This window comes from Hippopotamus amphibius, chromosome 15, assembly GCF_030028045.1.
Source record: "Hippopotamus amphibius kiboko isolate mHipAmp2 chromosome 15, mHipAmp2.hap2, whole genome shotgun sequence".
Taxonomy (NCBI): Eukaryota; Metazoa; Chordata; class Mammalia; order Artiodactyla; family Hippopotamidae; genus Hippopotamus; species Hippopotamus amphibius.
This window is the reverse complement of record NC_080200.1, coordinates 16,446,301-16,467,372: the sequence shown is the minus strand read 5'-3', so window position 1 is coordinate 16,467,372 and position 21,072 is coordinate 16,446,301. Positions and strand designations below refer to the sequence as shown.

The 21,072-nt window shown below is 43.6% G+C and overlaps 1 protein-coding gene and 1 non-coding gene across 2 annotated transcripts; one reads left to right on the top strand and one right to left on the bottom strand.

Annotated features, from left to right (window-relative positions):
• Positions 1-2,721: 2,721 nt before the first annotated feature.
• On the bottom strand, positions 2,722-2,828 carry LOC130837584 (U6 spliceosomal RNA). The gene has a single exon (XR_009049358.1). It is a non-coding gene; the product is annotated as a U6 spliceosomal RNA (small nuclear RNA).
• A 3,323-nt stretch (positions 2,829-6,151) lies between these two features.
• On the top strand, positions 6,152-6,490 carry LOC130837060 (cAMP-regulated phosphoprotein 19-like). Its single transcript, XM_057709832.1, has one exon. The coding sequence runs from the start codon at positions 6,152-6,154 to the stop codon at positions 6,488-6,490; it is 339 nt and encodes a 112-aa protein (XP_057565815.1).
• The last annotated feature ends 14,582 nt before the right edge of the window (positions 6,491-21,072 follow it).

Genomic DNA, 21,072 nt, shown 5'->3' with positions numbered 1-21,072 from the left:
TTCAGAGCGCGTGGGCTCTGTAGTTTGCAGCACACGGGGTCTCTAGTTGAGGCGTGCGAGTAGTTATGGCACACGGCCTTAGTTGCCCTGCCGCATGTGGGATCTTAGTTCTCCGACCAGGGATTGAACCCGCGTCCCCTGCATTGCAGGACAGATTCTTTGTCACTGGACCACCAGGGAAGTCCCGAGGCTAGGTTTTGAATTCAGGAGTCTCTGTGGTGACATGGCAGAGGTTCACTTATCATCCCTGCTCCCTCACTGAGGGGACCATAGGGAGCCATGGAGGGTGTCAGAGGGGGGACCATAGCCTGTGGGGAGCAGGGAGAAGATGTGGATGGACCCACGAGACTAAGACTGCAGTTCCTCGGATTGGCCACCAGAGGCCGCCCCAGCCAACAAATAAGGTTGTCCAGCCTACTGCTCTAGCTCCATCCAGCCAGGAGCCCGGCTCCTACTCCCACAGTCAGCTCCTACCAACCCAGAACTTCATGTAAATCCTCTGAACTGTAACCGAGCAGGACCCTATGGGGCCTTTCTAGGGTAGGCTCTTCCCCCATATCTTCTGCTTTAGCCTTCTCTGAAGCACCCAGATAACAGCATCTAATGCACATTCCTGAGTTGTTTTTTTTTTAATTTTTAATGAATTAATTTTTATTCATTTATTTATTTATTTTGGCTGCGTTGGGTCCTCATTGCTGTGCATGGGCTTTCTCTAGTTGCAGCAAGCAGGGGCTACTCTCCGTTGTAGTGTGTGGGTTTCTCAGTGCGGTGGCTTCTGTTGTTGTGGTGGCTTCTGTTGTTGCGGAGCATGGGCTCTAGACACGCGGGCTTCAGTAGTTGCAGCATGTGGGCTCTGTAGTTGTGGCACATGGGCTTAGTTGCATGTGGGGTCTTCCCAGACCAGGGCTCGAACCCGTGTCCCCTGCATTGGCAGGCGGATTCTCAACCACTGCACCACCGGGGAAATCCTCTGAGTTGTTTTTACAGATGTGGAAACCCCTCCACCAAATGGAAGATGTTAACTACTTGATGACCATGAGCCTGTAGCCCCCAGACCCATTGGGGTCTAAGGATTGATCATGTTAACCTCTGTGACACCACCCTGTTACCTCATCATCAGCCAATCACAGAATTGTGCATGAGCGGATCACATACTCTGTGACCCCTGCCCCGCCCCCCAACCTGGCCTTTAAAAATGCTTTGCTGAAACCCTTTGGGGAGTTCAGAAATTTTTGGGGGGCCATAAGCCACCCTTGCATGGCCCTGCAATAAACTTTCCTCTGCTCCAAACTCTGACGTTTTGGTTTGTTTGGCCTCACTGTGTGTCGAGCACACGGACTTGTGCTAACAGAACCTCAGTTTCTTCATCTGTAATGTGGGGCCATAACAGGAGCAGCCTCATCAGGAGGGGCCAATGAGGAGTTTCGAGTAAAGTACTTCAGCATCCACCAGGAGCTCAATGGCTGTGCAGTGGGGCGTGTGGCTCAGGACAGAAGAGGTGGGTAATGCAGAAACAATGGCTACGGAGTGAGCAGCGCATTTTGAGGAAAGATGATCATGTCCTTTTGGGACACTGAACCCAAAGGGCCTGGGGTGTCGGCTGGGGAGATGCCTCCAAAGGGGGTTGGACCCTGGAGTGAGGTTCAAGGAAACTCAGGCCACACTGATCTCCCCTCCATGAGGCCAAGGGAGCCAGAACTTCCTGCTGGGAATGGACCTAATTATAGGCTTCCGGTTGCTGGCTGTGACCTCCGGAAGGCAGCTGTGTGCTTTTCCTATGGCTTCTTCAGCGACAGTTTGACCACAACCCAGATTCTGTTGGGTCAGCCATTTGCAGTGTCTGTGGTCAGCTGGGTCAGATGGCCTGTGGGGCCAAGGGCAGGGGCATGCCTCTGCTTAGAAGCCCCACATTAAAGCCACTTGGCAGGGCTTCCCTGGTGGTGCAGAGGTAAAGAATCTGCCTGCCAATGCAGAGCACCCGGGTTTGAGCCCTGGTCCGGGAAGATCCCACATGCCACGGAGCAACTAAGCCTGTGCACCACAACTACTGAGCCCTTATGCCGCAACTACTGAAGCCCGTGCACCTAGAGCCCATGCTCCACAACAAGAGAAGCCACGGTCCTGAGAAGCCTGCTCACCGCAACAAAGAGTAGACCCCACTCGCCACAACTAGGGAAAGCCTGTGCGCAGCAACGAAGACCCAATGCAGCCAAAAATAAATTAAAAAAAAAAAGCCACTTGGCAGCCAAATGACAAGGAATCAGGGATGATCTCGCTGGGGAGGCCCAGGGGGAGCTCATGTGTCCCATGAGGAGGGACCTCCCTTCCAGGCCAGGACTCCAGGTGCAAAGACACAACCCTTGGCAAAGCTGGCCTATTGGAGACCCACTGTGCTGGCCTTCAAACTTTAGGGTCAGCTCGGGACCATGATTTCAGGTAGAGGCCAAGATTGTGTGTAAGCAGCCCTGCCTCCCTGTGGAACCCTGGGCAAGTGATTTCCTCTTAGCCTCAGTTTCCATGGCTGTAAAATGGGTACGATCATAATAGAACTTTTGGGTGCCCCCCTACATTTTGCAACCAAAGCAAGTGCCTTATTCATCCCACTCTAGTCCCAGTCCCACAAACAGAAAGTCTGTGGGTTTTCCCTCTAAAATTCCCAATGGAAATAGTTATGCCACCGTTCTGCTGATTTTAGCTTTGCTCTTTTTTTTTTTTTTTTTTGAAAATATGGAACGCTTCACGAATTTGCGTGTCATCCTTGCGCAGGGGCCATGCTAATCTTCTCTGTATCATTCCAATTTTAGTATATGTGCTGCCGAAGCGAGCACTAGCTTTGCTCTTTTTTAAAGAATCATTTTATTTTGGTTTGCAGAAATATAGCAAAGACATACAAAAGCATTCCATAGACCCCACACCCCATTTCCCCTACTTTGACCATCTTACATCTGTAGGGTACCTTTGTTACAATTAGTGAACTGATACTGATTGATAATGTTATTACTAACTGATGTCCATGCATCATTCAGATCTCCTCAGTTTTCCCCTGATGTGCTTTTTCTGCCCTAGGATCCTCACGTGATTCTTATTTTATTTTTTAATATATTTTAAAAATTAATTAATTTATGTATTGGCTGCATTGGGTCTTTGTTGCTGCTTATGGGTTTTCTCTAGTTGCAGCAAGTGGGGGCTACTCTTTGTTGCAGTGTGCAGGCTTCTCAGTACTGTGGCTTTTCTTGTTGTGGAGCATGGGCTCTAGGCATGTGGGCTTCAGTAGTTGTGGCGTGTGGGCTCAGTTGCTCCGTGGCATGTGGAATCTTCCCGGACTGGGACTCGAACCTGGGTCCCCTGCATTGGCAGGTGGATTCTTAACCATTGCGCCACCAGGGAAGTCCCTCCTGTGACATTTAGTCATCACGTCTCTTTAGGCTCCTCTGGGCTGAGACAGTTTCTCAAGGCTTTCTTGGCTTTGATGACCTTGACAGTTTGGAGTCAGGTGTTCTGTAGGAGGGCCCTCAGTTGGGATTTGACTGGGTTGGACTGGGCTTTGGAGAAGAGGACCAAAGAGGGGAAGTGTCTTTCTCATCACACATGTGTCCAGGGCACGTGCCGTCAGTGTGATTTATCACTGTGACGTTGACCTTGATCATCTGGCTGAGGTGACCCTTTCTGCTCTGTGCCCTTTGGAGGGAAGTCACTATTTACAGCCTGCACATAATGGATGGGGAGTCACACTCCACCTCTTTGAGGAACGTTTGTGTAAATGGTTTGGGATTCTTCTGCCTGGGAGATTTGTCTCTTCTCCCTCATTTATTTATTTATTCAATCATTTATTTACATCCATTTGGACTCGTGAATATTTATTTTACACTTGACATTATTTATTTTGTCACTCAGATGGTTCCAGCTTTGGCTCTTTGTTTTTTTTTGACAAAACTTAGTTCCACAAAAACATTCTGGAACATTCCTTGCAGGCAGGTAGAAACCATGTGCTTATAAGGGGCTCAATTAAGCAAAGGTCACCATCAAACTCGGGGGCAGGCAGGGCAGAGACACTATTTTAGGAGCAGGGAGCACACACATGGAGGTCTTTCTTTTTTTCTTTCTTCCTCCTTTTCTTTTGTTTTGTTTTGTTCTTTTCTTTCTTTTTTCTATTTTTGGTGTGCCTCACTGCTTGTGGGATATTAGTTCCCAGACCATGGATTGAAACCAGGCCCTCAGCAGTGAAAGCGCGGCGTCCTAACCACTGGACCACTAGGGAATTCCCATAGGAGATTTTTCTTTTTGTGGTTAATATTAAGAAGATAATGTGGGGGCTTCCTAGGTGGCGCAGTGGTTAAGAGTCTGCCTGCCAATGCAGGGGACACGAGTTCAATCCCTGCTCCAGGAAGATCCCACATGCCGCAGAGCAACTAAGCCCGTGTGCCACAACTATTGAGCCCATGTGCTGCAACTACTGAAGCCCACGCACCTAGAGCCCATGCTCTGCAACAAGAGAAGCCACGGCAATGAGGAGTCCGCGCACCACAACGAGGAGTAGCCCCCACTCACTGCAACTAAAAGAAAGCCCACGCACAGCAAAAAAGACCCAACACAGCCAATAAAATAAATAAATAAATTTATTAAAAAAAAAAAAAAGAAGATAATGTGGGCTTCCCTGGCGGTACAGTAGTAAGAATCCGCCTGCCAATGCAGGGGACACGGGTTCGATCCCTGGTCTGGGAAGATCCCACATGCCGCTAAGCAAAAATCCTGTGCGCCACAACAACTGAGACAGCACTCTAGAGCCCGTGAACCACAACTATGGAGCCCACGTGCCACAACTACTGAAGTCCATGAGCCAAGAGCCTGTACTCTGCAACAAGAGAAACCACTGCAATGAGAAGCCCGCGCACCGCAACGAAGAGTAGCCCCCGCTCACTGCAACTAGAGAAAGCCCGCACACAGCAACGAAGACCCAACACAGCCAATAATTAATTAATTAATTAATTAATTTTAAAAAAGAAGATAATGTAAGACATTAAAGAAACACATTTCGTAAAGGACAAAAAGTTCGTCCATAATCCTTCTTCCTTCACTTAACAGCTTTATTTCTGTTCATGAAACTACGCATGTATTTCATTGCACTGACAGAACACCTTGCTTTGGGACATTGAGGTATTTTCAGTTATGAATGGCCACTTGTGAGAGACTGAGGACATCGTCATGCTTGCAGGAAGGTGCTGGCACAGGGACGATTCTGCTCCCAGGGGACATTTGGCAATGGCTGGAGACAGTTTTGATTGTCACAGCTGGCGGAGGAAATGCCCTGGCATCTAGCGAATGGAAGCCAGGGCTGATGCTTGACATCCTATACAATACATAGGATGATGGCACCACCGCTACAGAGAATGCTGGGTCTCAACAGTGTTGAGGGTGAGAAGCACCGCCCTGGAGGGTCTTAGGTGTAGCTTAGGAATCAGACTTGACCTCAAATTCCATCTTGGCTCTGGACCAACTAATTCATCTTGCTGAGGTTGTGCTTTCTTATGGAATGGGTGTGATATCAGCTCCTAAATCAATATATCAAAAGTGTTTATCTCAATACCTGATGCTTCTCACTACCCTGTGAGAGTTCATCCTTGTCATTGTTTGGTAAGCTCTAGATTCAGTTGAATTCTTGCCTTAGATTGAGTTCCCAGAAATGGAGTTACTGGGTCTCAGGGGATGCATATCTCCCTGGCTCTTGCTTTCCCTAAAGAGGAATTCAGAATTTAATCTATTGCCTGCCGCTAAGTGGATTCTTGTCTCTCTGAGCATGTCACAATCATTCTTGTTTTCCTTCCAGCTCCTTCCCTGGTCCCCATTCCAGCAACTCCTCCCTCTCCTGTAAGACACACCTGCTCCAGAGTGTCCTCCACCCACACTGGACAGTTCCCTGGGTCCACAGTTCAATCAGTGCCCCTTTCTCAGTCCCAGGGCTGAGTGTGGGTACTCAAACCATGTTCCTTGTTGCAAGAGATCACTGAAAGGATGTGACCACTGGCTGACCTGAGAGCTGGACCAGGGCAATTGGAGGCTCCATGTTCCTTCCTTTATCCTTGGAGTGTATATTCCTCCCATTTTCCTCACTTCAAGACATGACCTGGGAAGAAGTGGGGTAAGAGGGAGCAGGATGTCCGCGGAAGTGCCCGAGGCAGCCTCCGTGGAGGAGCAGAAGGAAATGCAAGACAAAGTGACTAGCCCAGAGAAATCTGAAGAAGCCAAATTAAAAGCAAGGTATCCTCATCTGGGACAAAAGCCTAGAGGTTCAGATGTTTTAAGGAAACGATTACAGAAAGGGCAAAAATATTTTGATTCTGGGGATTACAACATGGCTAAAGCAAAAATGAAGAACAAGCAACATCCTACTGCAGCCCCGGATAAGACAGAGGTCACTGGTGACCACATTCCCACTCCACAGAACCTCCCTCAACGGAAACCACCTCTTGTTGCTAGCAAGCTGGCTGGCTGATTAAAAGAGCTGAACTGCATGAATCTTCTAATTTCCATTATTTCTCATTAACATCTTACTTCTCCACTTTTTATTTCCTTTCACTCACTAAGTCATTTGAGAGTGGTGGCTTTGCAGGTAGTGGGTAGTGTGTGCTGCTATTGTAAGGGAATATACATGTGTAGAGTTTTGATTAGTTTAACAGTGCACTGATGAAAAGAACATGTTAGAGCAATGTAAAGTAATCTACTTGAAAATAATTGTATATATTACCTAACTCCTAGTGTAGGGCTGGTTCCAACAAGTAACAAGCAAGTTTTACAGTTTTAATGTTTTGGCTTTCTTTAATTCATCTTAATTATAGCTTTGTATGTTACTCTTATTTAATATAACCTCTGTTGTATTGATTTCTTCTGTATTTTCCTTTTGGATTTTGTAAAAATGGAAGTTTAAGACCACAAGTTAGAAGAAAGTTCACATATTTCAAACACAAATAGATGGGGCTTCAAAAGATTTGTATCCTGTGCTTGAACTTGAATGGCCTTAAATCTGTTTCAGCTTTAACAGTAGAATTTTACTTGGGCAATATTTGCCCACTCTGGTGTAACTTATGTGACTCTAGTGCTTAACCACTGCTGTTAAAGGTAGTATTCTTATTCAGTTCTGTAGTGTTAGAATCTCTTTTGTTGTTGAAGATGTGAATGAAGTGTGCATGTGCATCGACTGTTGAATTCACTTTTGTGCCATTTTGTAAATACAATAGTTTTGCACAACCTCTCAAAAAAAAAAAAAAAAAAAAGACATGACCTGGAGAAAGTAATGCATCTCTGAGACCACCTGGATGATATATCTGAGTGTACCCCATTAAGGCCTCTGTATAAACTCATAAGATTCTGGTTGGTGGGTGCAGAGATCTACTCTGTCTTGCAGCTGCCTAAGACAAGCCTCTTAAGTATCCTTGCTTATTAAACCTACCATCCTCTGTCTACAGGGGTTAGTTTCAGATTTCGCTTGAGGAATTCTGGACGTTGGGAATGAACAATTGGCAAGCCAGCCAGGAGACTGAAGGCCTTGGGGAAGAGGCATCTGTGGGGGAAATTCCAGGTTGGCCATCGACCTCTTTATGGGGAAGAGTGGCCCATACGTTAGATGCTTATGGACCTCTGCGTGAGTACACGGATGTTCCCCAAACACCAGCTGGCCTGGTGTGCTGTTTGAGGAACTGTGCAGAGTGTGCTTCAGCAAAGTAGGAAGATGAGTGGCTGCCACAGGGGGCTGGCCACTGATGCCCAACTAGAGGCTGAAGCTTGAGTGAGAAGTTGGAGGAAGAGCTGAGGTTAGAGAAGGACATAAGGTTGCTCACTACTTTCCTAACTTTGCAGCTAATGGACAAGGTGGGAGAGCAGAATGTTAAATTGGAGAACTGCGTGTGCTGTTTTACAAAGCTTGGAGGGTTCAAACTGCCTCAGATTAAGGTCAAGACACTTGTGACAAAGCCACCAAGAGGTGGGACCCCTGGGAAAGTGAGCAGAGTCAAGGGGAAGATGTTGTGGTGATTGACAGTGAAAGAGACTGAAGTACCCTGTACTGTTGGACCCCTAAGACCAAGGAAAGCAGCAAGAAACCCAGCCAGCAGGGCAGCCCCAATTCAGGAAACATTCATGATGAGAGAATATATGCCTGCTGAGCTTATTGATAAAGCAGTTGGGAAAATTAATAAACACAACCTCATTTAAAATGGGATGGGAGGCCAGAAAGATGAGCTCTCATACTTTTCCGCTCAATGTCAATTCTGCAACAGAAAGTGATGGTACCTTTGTATCTCAAACAGGAAGAAGATGACTACTTTGCTACCCAGCAGGAGGAAGGAAGGATTTCTCCTTGCCTGGCAACAGCCCAGCCAATAAGAGACTGTCACAACTCAGCTAATGAAAAGCCATTACACTTCAAACTCCCAGTTTCCTCCAATGGATTCTTTGTTTATAACAGCCCTTCCCAACTCCCTCTTCTCCTCTATGAAAGAATGTTTCTCTGCTATGTTCTCCAGACTTGCCTGTGGTTCTCCATAGATTGCATGTTCCAAATTGTAATTCTTTGCTATTCCAGAATAAACCCAATTTATTGGTAAAATAACTTGCTGTTTTATTGTTTTAGGTCAATATTACTTGGTGTCTGAGAAGTGTGCCTCAGAGAAAACCCCCAATAACTCTAAGGCTGGTGAGCAAACAGGTGCTGGTACCCACAGAATGCATTGAGCTCCCTGCTTCCTTGCCAACCCTGGAGTTTGAGGGTTAAGTTTTCTCCTGGATTCAAGCTCTGCTCTTTTTGCATTTTTAAATTAATTAATTAATTAATTTGCTGGATTGGGTCTTCGTTGCTGCATGCGGGCATTCTCTAGCTATGGAGGGGGGGCTACTCTTTGCGGTGTGCAGGCTTCTCATTGCAGTGGCTTCTCTTGTTGTGGAGCACAGGCTTCAGTAGTTGTGGCACATGGGCTCAATAGTTGTGGCTTGTGGGCTCTAGAGTGCAGGCTCAGTAGTTGTGGCACTTGGGCTTAGTTTGTTCTGTGGCATGTGGGATCTTCTCAGACCAGGGCTCAAACCCATGTCCTCTGCATTCGTAGGCTGTTTCTTAACAACTGCACCACTTGGGGAGCCCCTCGTTCTGCATTTTTAAAAAATTTATTTATTTTATTTATTTGGGTGCATTGGGTCTTAGTTGAAGAAGGTGGGATCTTTGTTGTGACATGCGGGCTCTGTTTTTGGGGCATGTGAGCTTCTCTCCATTCACAGCACATGGGCTCCAGAACACATGGGCTTCGTAGTTGTGGCCCGTGGGCTCTCTAGTTATGGTGTGTGGGTTCAGTAGTCGCAGTGAGCAGGCTTAGTTGCCCCGTGGCATGTAGGATCTTACTTCCCTGACCAGGGATCGAACCAGCATTCCCTGCATTGGAAGGCAGATTCTTAACCACTGGACCACCAGGAAAGCCCCTGTTCTTTTTGCATTCTGAAAGTTTCCAGGCTTTATCTGGAAATCTGCTTTTTTTTGAAGGCTTCATACTTTCTGTTAAGGGCTTTGTTCTTTCATTTGGCACTTTGGTCTGACTTTTGAATCAGGCTATTTATTTCTCCTGGAACTGTGCTAGTTTTCAGTCTAATTCCCTTTGGAACCTGGCTACTCCTATTGGGACTGTTCTGTTTAAGATTTTTTTTCCTTTGCTCTAGAGAAAAATCCCAGTCATCTAAACTTTTTTTTGTTTTGTTTTGTTTTGTTTGTTTGCTTTTTGATTGAGTTGGGTCTTCACGGGTGCTTGTGGGCTTTCTCTGGTTGTGGTGAGCAGGGGTGGGTGGTGCTGGTGGCGGGGGGCCCTCTTCCTTGCAGTGCATGGGCCTCTCATCGAGGTGGCTTCTCTTGTTGCAGAGCATGGTCTCCATGTGCGTGGGCTTCCATAGTACACGGGCTCTAGAGAGGCTCAGCAATTGTGGCACATGAGCGTAGTTGCTCTGCAACATGTGGGATCTTCCTGGACCAGGATCAAACCTGTGTCCCCTGCATTGGTGGGCAAATTCCTAACCACTGCTCCACTAGGGAAGTCCCCACCTAAATGTTTTGAGGGTGTCCCCAGCACCCTTCAGGGTCCCAGCCAGCTTTATGTTTAAAAAAATCACAGTCTCTCTTCATGCACATTTGTAACTAAATGGCCTGACTTAACCAAAAGTAATTTAGAACACTGATGGCTATTATGGGAAACTTTTGAATTCCCCAAATTTATTTTCTTAAAATTGAATTGGACAGCCATGGCTCTAAATTGTCCAAACTGAATTGGATGCCTATCTTGATTGGTATTTTTGAGGCTTCCAAACATTATCAGGAGCCTAAAATGGCCTCTCTGCAAAATACAATTTTTAAATTGACTGAGGCAAATAAATAATTAAAGACAGAAGCTTCTGAGGCTGCTCTTTCCCCCTCCCCCATCTTCTTTGTCTACAGATGCATGCTTGCCATTTTGTGCTCAGGCCCCACCTCTGGTGCTGTCTTCCTCTTTCCCTTCCAATGGTCTCCACCTCTTTTATACCATTTGCTTCCCCATCCTAATTCTCTCACCAAACTTCCCTTTTCCGCTAAATTTCCCCCTCCCACTCCTTCCCTATCAGAATTCACGCTTTTAAAGTGAAATCTCCTAAGGATATAAACAACCCACAAGTTTCTTCTGTTCCCTGGACTAAGGCTGAATTGCAAGCCGTAGTTCCCTGTGAATTGCAAGAGTTCTGTAGAACAACTGAGGTTGCTCAGGTCCCTTAGGTTTGCTGAAGAATTTAACATAATCAAACTGAAACCGTGCACCTCAGATTGGGACTTGAACCCATATGCCGGGACTCAAACCCAGCCTAAATCCAGATTGGGACTCCAACCCACGTGGCTGGGACTCGAACCAGGCCAAAACCTAAGATCTTCCAAGTGAGATCACACACTTGGTTTCAGGACTTAATGATGCTCAGGTTCTTGACGTCTCACCACAGAAAGAATTCAGTGAGAGACAAAGTGATAGGTAAGGAGTTTATTTAGAGATTTATTTAGAGAGAAACACACTCTGCAGACAGAGTGTGGGCCATCTCAGAAGGTGAGAAGGGTATGGGGGTTGTCAGTTTTTGTAAAGGTGGGTAATTTCATAGGCTGATGAGTGGGCAGAGCATTCCAGAATTGGGCCACCACCCACTTTTTGACCCTCACGGTTGGCCTTGCAACTGTCACGGTGCCTGGAAGTTGACTTGTCCGCCATCTTGGACCCATTTGGGTCTAACCAGTTTATGTCATGTCCTTGGGCTATGTCATTCTTTCAAAGGTTGTGCCCTGCCCCCTTCCCTCCTGCTTCAAACTGTTACAGACCCAGATCCTTAGACCCTTTAATCAATGGGAAATGATAAAAGCCCAGATGAGAAATTTAGGCATAGCTTTATCGTAACTGCTGCAGCACGAGGGAACAGGAGCAAAAACAAGAAACAGGTGCCCTTGCTCATTCCCCAATAGGGAGTCAAGCTGGTTCTTTAAATGTGGTGAGGGTGAGGGCAGATTGGTGGGTTGGGCAGAAGGCGTACTTATGTGGCCATTGTACCCCCTTGGTGGTGCTGTGTGCAGGGATCATGTGCAGACGCTGCTTTCACTGGCACCTCAAGAATGACAGTTGGTTTGTGGCCTTCTTGTATCTTATTGTTCATAATTGCCCTTACTGAGCATACATGTAGTTATTTTTAGCCCCTTATATTATAGTTTGTTTGTATTCTGCTGCTAGAGGAGACAGTTATCCAGGTGCAAGCACTCCAGTAAAGGGTCCCAGGTCTCAGCTTATCTCAAAACTAACCAACCTGGTTTTCCAGATCTATACCAGTTAATCCACATGCTTGTTGGTGAAGATCAAGACCAATATTGGATGAAACAAGCCCAATGGGAACATCCTCTGAAAGGGATTTAGAAAAATAAACCCCTAAATTTGGTGAGAGGCTGGAACCCTTGCTGGAGACATCCACTGGTCAATTACAGGAGCTTTTCCTACACCTATTGACTGGAACAAATTTAGGCTCGCACACAAAAATCTGATGAACCCGCTCATGACATTATAGACAACTTCAGATTGTTTTCAAAGAAAATCCTTCAGATGCTGAATCCACTTGGGATTGAACATATTAGCATATTGAACTGGGATCTTCCTCTTTTAGTTAAAAGGACCAGGGTGAAGGGGGAAACTATATCCTCTCCAGATTTAGTTAATTTGGCAAATCAGCTTGCTCACGCCCTAGATGAGCCATCTAAAAGAAAGACCATCAAAATTCTAATTTTCTATTCTGAAAAATGAAGTTCTCTAAATAAAACCAGAACCTTCTAGTTTCTGCTATCATTACAAAAAGCCAGGACACTGGAAATGAGATTGTTACAAAGTTAGGCTTTCAGACATCTTCAGTTTTCTAACCAGCCTTTCCAACATCATTTTAAGTTCCAATGATGGGTCTCCAAGGAATTACATCGGCTCTTCCCAATACTACGTCTTAATCTGCTCAGAGAAACAACTCTCCAGATTAGGAATGAACCTCTCTCTGTCCTTATTGACACTGGAACCACATTCTGGGTGTCCAACCCCACTGATTTAAAGCAACCCCTGCCTCAGAGATCTAAAACAGTTCACATATTGCGGATCTCTGATGAACCTCAAGAGATTCCTGTCTCTGAACCTATTCCCTTTTGTTTAAGTCCCTTGAGGGATAACCACCCTTTTCTCCTTAGTTCCTCTGCCCTTATTTATTCACCTGAAACTTCTTAGAAGTGTATCAAGCCAGAATTTCTTTCTCCCAAAAGGGGGAAATAATACTTGAGTTTGATTGTAGCAATCAAAATAGCCAATTGGGTGAATTAAATAACGCTTCAGCATCTTTTATTTGCCCTATCTCTGATAATACTGGAGCTGATTCTGGAGACACTGATCATTTGTCCCTATTGATTCAGCTACCACGCTCCTTATGGGCAAAATCTCCAACTGATGTTGGCAAAATCCACAGCGCACCTCCCATTGAGATTCAAGTAGGTCTCTCAAAACCTCTCCCCCAAATTAATCAATGCTCTGTAAGTAAAGAAGCACTTCAAGTTATAAAGCTCATAATAGAAGATTACAAGGATCAGCACCTCATTATCCCTTACACTAGTCCCTGTAACACTCTTATTTTACCTGCGAGAAAATCCAAGGGCTGAGGATGGAGATTTGTCGAGGACCTCTGAGCAATAAACAACATTATCCCTTGTCACCCTGTTTTTCCTAACCTATCCACACTGCTAACATTCATTCCCACTGAAAGCAAAATTTCACCCTAATTGATCTATGTAGTGCATTCTTCAATATTCCGGTTGATAAGGCTAGCCAATATCTTTTGGCCTTCACCTGGGAAGGAGAACAATACACCTCAGCAGTGGTGGCCCAGGGTTTCACAGAGCATCCCTCTTAACTTTTCACAAATCTTTATTATTTATTTATTTATCTGCTGCACCACATGGCATGTGGGATCTTAGTTCCCTGAGCAGGGATCGAATCTGTGCCCCCTACAGTGGAAGCCTGGAGTCCTAACCACTGGACCATAAGGGAAGTCCCTTAACTTTTCACAAATCTTGAAAGCTGATTTGGATAATGTAAAGTTTTCTTCAGACCCTACTTTGTTGCAATATATAGATGATTTGCTCCTATGCTTCTCTTCTCAATTCTCTTCATTAGACGATATCACCCTGTTAAAACTTTTGGTCTTGGGATTTCCCTGGTGGTCCAGTCTTTAGGACTCGGTCGTGGCCCAGGTTCAATCCCTGGCTGGAGAGATAAGATCTCATGGCAAAAAAAAAGAAAAGATAAAAGAAAAAGAGGGACTTCCCTGGTGGCGCAGTGGTTAAGAATCTGCCTGACAATGCAAGGGACACAGGTTTGATCCCTGGTCCAGGAAGATCCCACATGCCATGGAGCAACTAAGCTTGTGCACCACAGCTACTGAGCCTCTGCTCTAGAGCCCAGAAGCCACAACTACTCAAGCCCATGCTCCTAGAGCCCGTGCTCAACAATAACAGAAACCACCGCACTGAGAAGCCCGTGCGCTGTAAGGAAGAGTAGCTCCCACTTGCCGCAACTAGAGAAAGCCAGTCCACAGCCACAAAGACCCAACGCAGCCAATAAATTAATTAATTAACTTAAGAAAAAGAAAAAACAAAGAAAACCAAAAACAAAACAACACAACAACTCTTGGTCTTATAAATTCTCCAAAGAAAAATTGCAATTTGGTCAAATTTCAGGTTTGATATTTAGGGCACCTGCACAAGGACTACATTTGGATCCAGGTAGGCTTCATGGCATCCTGAACTTCCCAAAACCTAAAACTAAGCAGCAACTATGAGGTTTACTTGGGCTAGCTTGGCTACTGTTGAAACTGCATTCCAAATTTCTTTCTTATGGCCCAGCCCTTATATGCTTTATTAAAAAACAGCAAACTTGACCCCATTATTTGGGGAAGTCAAGATGACATAGATTTTGGAGCCTTAAAGAAAAGCTTAATGAGACCACCTGCCCTTCGACATCCTAATTATCAGCTTCCCTTTTTCCTTTTTATTTGAGAAGGAAGGGAATGCCCTTGGAGGACTCATCCAAAAACATGGGGGACATCATTGATCCATAGGGTACTATAGCCAACACCTGGACCCTGTGTACCACAGAATACCCACCACCCTTGCCTCAGAACCATCCCTGCTACTGGCCTTCTGGTTAAGGCCACCAAAGTAATAATTATGGAATCCCCCTCAACCATCTTTGCACGCCATGCATTAGAAGCCCTCCTGAATCCCCATCACACTCAACACTTTTCAGTCGCTTCACCTCCTATGAAATCCTTTTGCTAACTGCTGTTCACATAACTCACACTGTAGTGACCTCAACCCTGCTATTTCTCTTCTGTCCTTCACTGACGCATCCCCTCATGACTATCTAACACCGACAGGTCAACTTTGGACTCTCTGTAATAATTTCCAGGAGACTCCTCTAACCAATGTAGATATTTCTTGGTTCAGTGATGGTTCCTAATTAAAGGATAACAATGGTAAACATCGTGCAGGCTATGTTATTACACCTCTGAAAGTTGTTGAGGTAGCACCTTTATCTCTGGCTACTTTGACCCAATAGACCAAATTATACACTCTCACTGAGGCTTGTACTTAGGCGAAGGCAAAACTGTAAACATTTACACCAATATCCAATATGCCTTTGGGGTAACCCCTGACTTTGGGATATTGTGGCAACAGCAAGGTGTCCTTACCTCTAAAGGGGAAAATATTAAAAAGGGCTCTTATACCCCAAATCAATTAGGTGCCATTCTCTTACCAGCTATTTTAGCTACTATTAAGATCCCTGGTGGGACGGGGAGGGTGGGGGGGAGTCGAGGGAGGGAGGGAATACGGGGATATGTGTATAAAAACAGATGATTGAACTTGGTGTACCCCCCAAAAATAATAAATAAATAAATAAAATTTAAAAAAAAAAAAAGAGAGATCCCTGGGCATTTCAAGCTTGACTCCCTAGAGTAGCGGTCCCCAGCCTTTTTTGGCACCAGGGACTGGTTTTGTGGAAGATAATTTTTCCACTGATGGGGTCGGGATGATGGTTCAGACAGTAATGCGACTGATGGGGAGTGATGGGGAGCAGCAGGTGAAGCTTCGCTCACTAGCCCACTGCTCACCTCCTGCTGTGTGGCCTGGTTCCTAACAGGTTGCAGACTGGTACCAGTCCATGGCCTGGGGGTTGGAGACCCCTGCCCTAGAGGCTAAAGGAAATCAGCTCACTGATATTTCTGCCAAAAACTGCTCTCAAAGGAACTAATGGCCAAACTTCCATCATGGTCCGAAAGGATGCTCCCTAAGATGACAATCTAGAAAAATTGACAAGAAATGCCCAACAATTGGCCCCAGAAAAGGAAAAGCAATATTGAAAATCTAGTAACTGTTCGTTTGATAAAAAGAGAGAACTCTCATTTGGGTTAAATAACAAACAGGTCCTACCAGAAAATCTAGGATTCTCACTTCTTACATTAAACTGTTACATAACAGTTTAATATTATATATGTATGTGTATATATGTATATATAATTCCTATTTCTTTTTTTTAAGCTCTTTTTTGGAATATAATTGCTTTATGCTGTTGTGCCAGTTTTTGCTGTACAACAAAGTGAATCAGCTGTATTTTTACATATATTTCCATATCCCCTCCCTCCCGCGACTCCTTCCCACCTTCCTCATCCCAGCGCTCTAAGTAATCACCCATCATCGAGTTAATCTCCCTGTATTATGCAGCAGCTTCCCACTAGTTATCTATTTTTACATTTGGTAGTGTATATATGTCAATGCTACTCTCTCACTTCATCTCAACTTTCTCTTGGCCCCCACCCCCTCCCCCCACCCTGTGTCCTCAAGTCCGTTCTCTAAATCTGCATCTTTATTCTTGTCCTGTCACTGGGTTCATCTGTACCATTTTTTTAGATTCCATATATATGAGCTAGCATACGGTATTTGTTTTTCTCTTTCTGGCTTACTTCACTCTGTATGACAGACTCTAGGTCCATCCATCTCACTACAAATAACTCAATTTCATTCCTTTTTATGGCTGAGTAATATTCCATTGTATATATGTGCCACATCTTCTGTATCCATTCATCTGTTAACGAACATTTAGGTTGCTTCCATGTCCAGGCTATCGTAAATAGTGCTGCAATGAACATTGTGGTACATGTTTCTTTTCAGATTATGGTTTTCTCAGGTTATATGCCCAGGAGTGGGATTGCTGGGTCATGTGGTAGTTCTATTTTTAGTTTTTTAAGGAACCTCCATACTGTTTTCCATAGTGGCTGTACCAATTTACATTCCCACCAACACTGCAGGAAGGTTCCCTTTTCTCCATAGCCTCTCCAGCATTTACTGTTTCTAGATGTTTTGATGATGGCCACTCTGACCAGTGTGAGGTGATACCTCATTGTGGCTTTGACTTGCATTTCTCTAATGATTAGTGATGTTGAGCATCTTTTCATGTGTTTGTTAGCCATCTACATGTCTTCTTTGGAGAAATGCCTATTTAGGTCTTCCACCCATTTGTGAATTCAGTTATTTGCTTTTTTGGTATTAAGCTGAATAAGCTGCTTGTATATTTTGGAGATTAATCCTTTGTCTGTTGCTTCATTGGCAAGTATTTTCTCCCATCCTGAGGGTTGCCTTCTAGTCTTGTTTATGGTTTCTTTCGCTGTGCAAAAGCTTTTAAGATTCATGAGGTCCCATTTGTTTATTCTTGATTTTATTTCCATGATTCTAGGAGGTGGGTCAAAAAGGATCTTGCTTTGATGTATGTCACAGAGTGTTCTGCCTATGTTTTCCTCTAGGAGTTTTATAGTGTCGGGCCTTACATTTAGGTCTTTAATCCATTTTGAGTTTATTTTTGTGTATGGTGTTAGGAAGGGTTCTAATTTCATTCTTTTACATGATGCTGTCCAATTTTCCCAGCACCACTTATTGAAGAGGTTATCTTTTTTCCATTGTATATTCGTGCCTCCTTTGTCAAAGATAAGGTGCCCATATGTGTGCAGGTTTATGTCTGGGCACTCTATTCTGTTCCACTGACCTTCCTTTCTGTTTTTGCACCAGTACCATACTGTCTTGATCACTGTAGCCCTGTAGTATAGTTTGAAGTCAGGGAGCCTAATTCCACCAACTCCGTCTTTCCTTCTCAAGATTGCTTTGGCTATTCGGGGTCTTTTGTGTTTCCATACAAATAGTAAAATTTCTTGTTCTAGTTCTGTGAAAAATGCCATTGGTAATCTGATAGGGATTGCACTGAATCTGTAAATTGCTTTGGGTAGTATAGTCATTTTCACAATGTTGATTCTTCCAATCCAAGAACATGGTATGTCCCTCCATCTTTTGTATCGTCTTTGATTTCTTTCATCAGTCTTATAGTTTTCTGCATACAGGTCTTTTGCCTCCTTAGGCAGGTTTATTCCTAGGTATTTTATTCTTTTTGTTGCAATGGTAAATGGGAGTGTTTCCTTAATTTCTCTTCCTGCTCTTTCGTTGTTAGTGTATAGGAATGCAAGAGATTTTTCTGCATTAATTTTGTATCCTGCTACTTTACTAAATTCATCGATTAGTGCTAGCAGTTTTCTAGTAGGGTCTTTAGGGTTTTCTATGTATAATATCATGTCATCTGCAAAGAGTGACAGTTTTACTTCTTTTTCCAATGTGGATTCCTTTTGTTTCTTTTTCTTCTCTGATTACTGTGGCTAAAACTTCCAAAGCTATGCTGAATAATAGTGGTGAGAGTGGGCACCCTTGTCTTGTTCCTGTTCTTAGGGGGAATGTTTTCAGTTTTTCACCATTTAGAATGATGTCGGCTGTTGGTTTGTCATATATGGCTTTTATTATGCTGAGGTAATTTCCTTCTATGCCCATTTTCTGGAGAGTTTTTTTTTTTATCATAAATGGATGTTGAATTTTGTCAAAAGCTTTTTCTGCATCTATTGAGATTATCATATGGTTTTTGTCCTTCAATTTGTAATATGATGTATCACAGTGATTGATTTGCATATATTGAAGAATCCTTGCATTCCAGGGATAAATCCCACTTGATCATGGTGTGTGATCTTTTTAATGTGCTGTTAGATTCTGTTTGGTAATATTTTGTTGAGGATTTTTGCATCTATATTCATCAGTGATATTGGCCTGTAATGTTCTTTTTTTGTGACATCTTTGCCTGATTTTGGTATCAGGGTGTTGGTGGCCTCATAGAATGAGTTTGGGAGTGTTTCTCCTTCTGCTATATTTTGGAAGAGTTTGAGAAGGATAAGTTTTAGCTCCTCTGTAAGTGTTTGATAGAATTCACCTGTGAATGCATCTGGTCCTGGGCCTTTATTTGTTAGGAGATGTTTCATCACAGTCTCAATTTCATTGCTTGTGATTGGTCTGTTCGTATTTTCTATTTCTTCCTGGTTCACTCTTGGAAGATTGTACTTTTCTAAGAATTTATCCATTTCTTCCAGGTTATCCAATTTATTGGCATACAGTTGCTCGTAGTAGTCTCTCATGATCTTTTATAGTTCTGCGGTGTCAGTTGTTACTTCTCCTTTTTCATTTCTAATTTTGTTCATTTGCATCTTCTTCCTTTTTTTTCCTGATGAGTCTGGCTAATGGTTTATCAATTTTGTTAATCTTCTCAAAGAACCAGCTTTTAGTTTCATTGATCTTTGCTATTGTTTCCTTCATTTCTTTTCCATTTACTTCTGATCTGATCTTCATGATTTCTTACCTTCTGCTCACTTTGGGGTTTTTTGTTCTTCTTTCTCTAATTGTTTTAGGTGTAAGGTTAAATTGTTTATTCGAGATTTTTCTTGTTTCCTGAGGTAGGACTGTATTGCTATAAACTTCCCTCTTAGAACTGCTTTTGCTGCGTCCCATAGATTTTGGGTTGTTGTGTTTTCATTGTCATTTGTTTCTAGGTATTTTTTATTTCCTTTTTGATTTCTTCAGTGATTTCTTGGTTGTTTAATAATGTACTGTTTAGCCTCCATGTGGTTGTATTTTTTACAGTTTTTTTCCTGTAATTGATATCTAGGCTCATGGCATTATGGTTGGAGAAGATGCTTGACTCAATTTCAATTTTCTTGAATTTACCAAGGCTTGATTTGTGACCCAAGATGTGATCTATCCTGGAAAATGTTCTCTGTGCACTTGAGAAGAAAGTGTATTCTGTAGTTTTTGGATGGAATGTCCTATAAATATCAATTAAGTTGAGATGGTCTGTGTCATTTAAAGCTTGTATGTCCTTATTTATTTTCTGTTTGGATGATTTATCCATTGGTGTAAGTGGGGTGTTAAAGTCTCCTACTACTATTGTGTTACTGTCAATTTCCCCTTTTAGGGCTGTTAGCATTTGCCTTATGTATTGAGGTGCTGCTATGTTGGATGCATAGATATTTACCATTGTGATATGTTCTTCTTGAATGGATCCCTTGATCATTATGTAGTGTCCTTCCTTGTCTCTTGTAATAGTCTTTGCTTTAAAGTATAATTTGTCTGATATGAGTGTTGCTACTCCAGCTTTCTTTTGTCTTCCATTTGCATAGAATATCTTTTTCATCCCCTCACTTTCAGTCTGTATGTATCCCTAGGTCTGAAGTGGGTTTCTTGTAGACAGCATATATAAGGGTCTTGTTTTTGTATCCATTCAGCCAGTCTGTGTCTTTTGGTTGGAGCATTTAATCTATTTACATTTTTGGTAAGTTTTAAAAAATTGATTAATTAATTAATTTATTGGCTGCATTGGGTCTTCATTGCTGCACAAGGACTCTCTCCAGTTGAGGAGAGTGGGGGCTACTCTTCGTTGCACAAGCTTCTCATTGCAGTGGCTTCTCCTGTCGCAAAGCACAGGCTCTAGGTGCATGGGCTTAATAGTTGTGGCATACAGGCTCAACAGTTGCAGCTCACAGGCTCCAGAGCACAGACTCAGCAGCTGTGGCACATGGGTCCAGCTGTTCCACGGCATGTGGGATCCTCCCAGCCCAGGGATCAAACCCATGTCCCCTGCATTGGTAGGCAGATTCCTAACCACTGAGCCACCAGGGAAGTCCTTTTACATTTAAGGTAATTATTGACATGTATGTTCCTATTACCATTTTGTTAATTGTTTTGGGTTTGTTTTTGTGGGTCTTTTCCTCCTCTTGTGTTTCCTGCTTAGAGAAGTTCCTTTAGCAATTGTTGTAAAGCTGGTTTGGTGGTACTGAATTCTCATAACTTTTGCTTCTCTGTAAAGCTTTTGATCTCTCTGTCGAATCTGAATGAGATTTTTGCTGAGTAGAGTATCATTGGCTGTAGGTTTTTCTCTTTCAAGACTTTAAGTATGTCCTGACACTCCCTTCTGGCTTGCAGAGTTTCTGCAGCAAGATCAGCTGTTATCCTGATGGGTTTTCCCTTATATGTTATTTGTTGCTTTTCTCTTGCTGCTTTTAATATTTTTTCTTTGTGTTTAATTTTTGTTAGTTTGATTAATATGTGCCTGG

Excerpts from the sequence above, each read along its gene's own strand:
- LOC130837060 (XM_057709832.1), top strand. The coding sequence starts at position 6,152 with ATGTCCGCGGAAGTGCCCGAGGCAGCCTCCGTGGAGGAGCAGAAGGAA.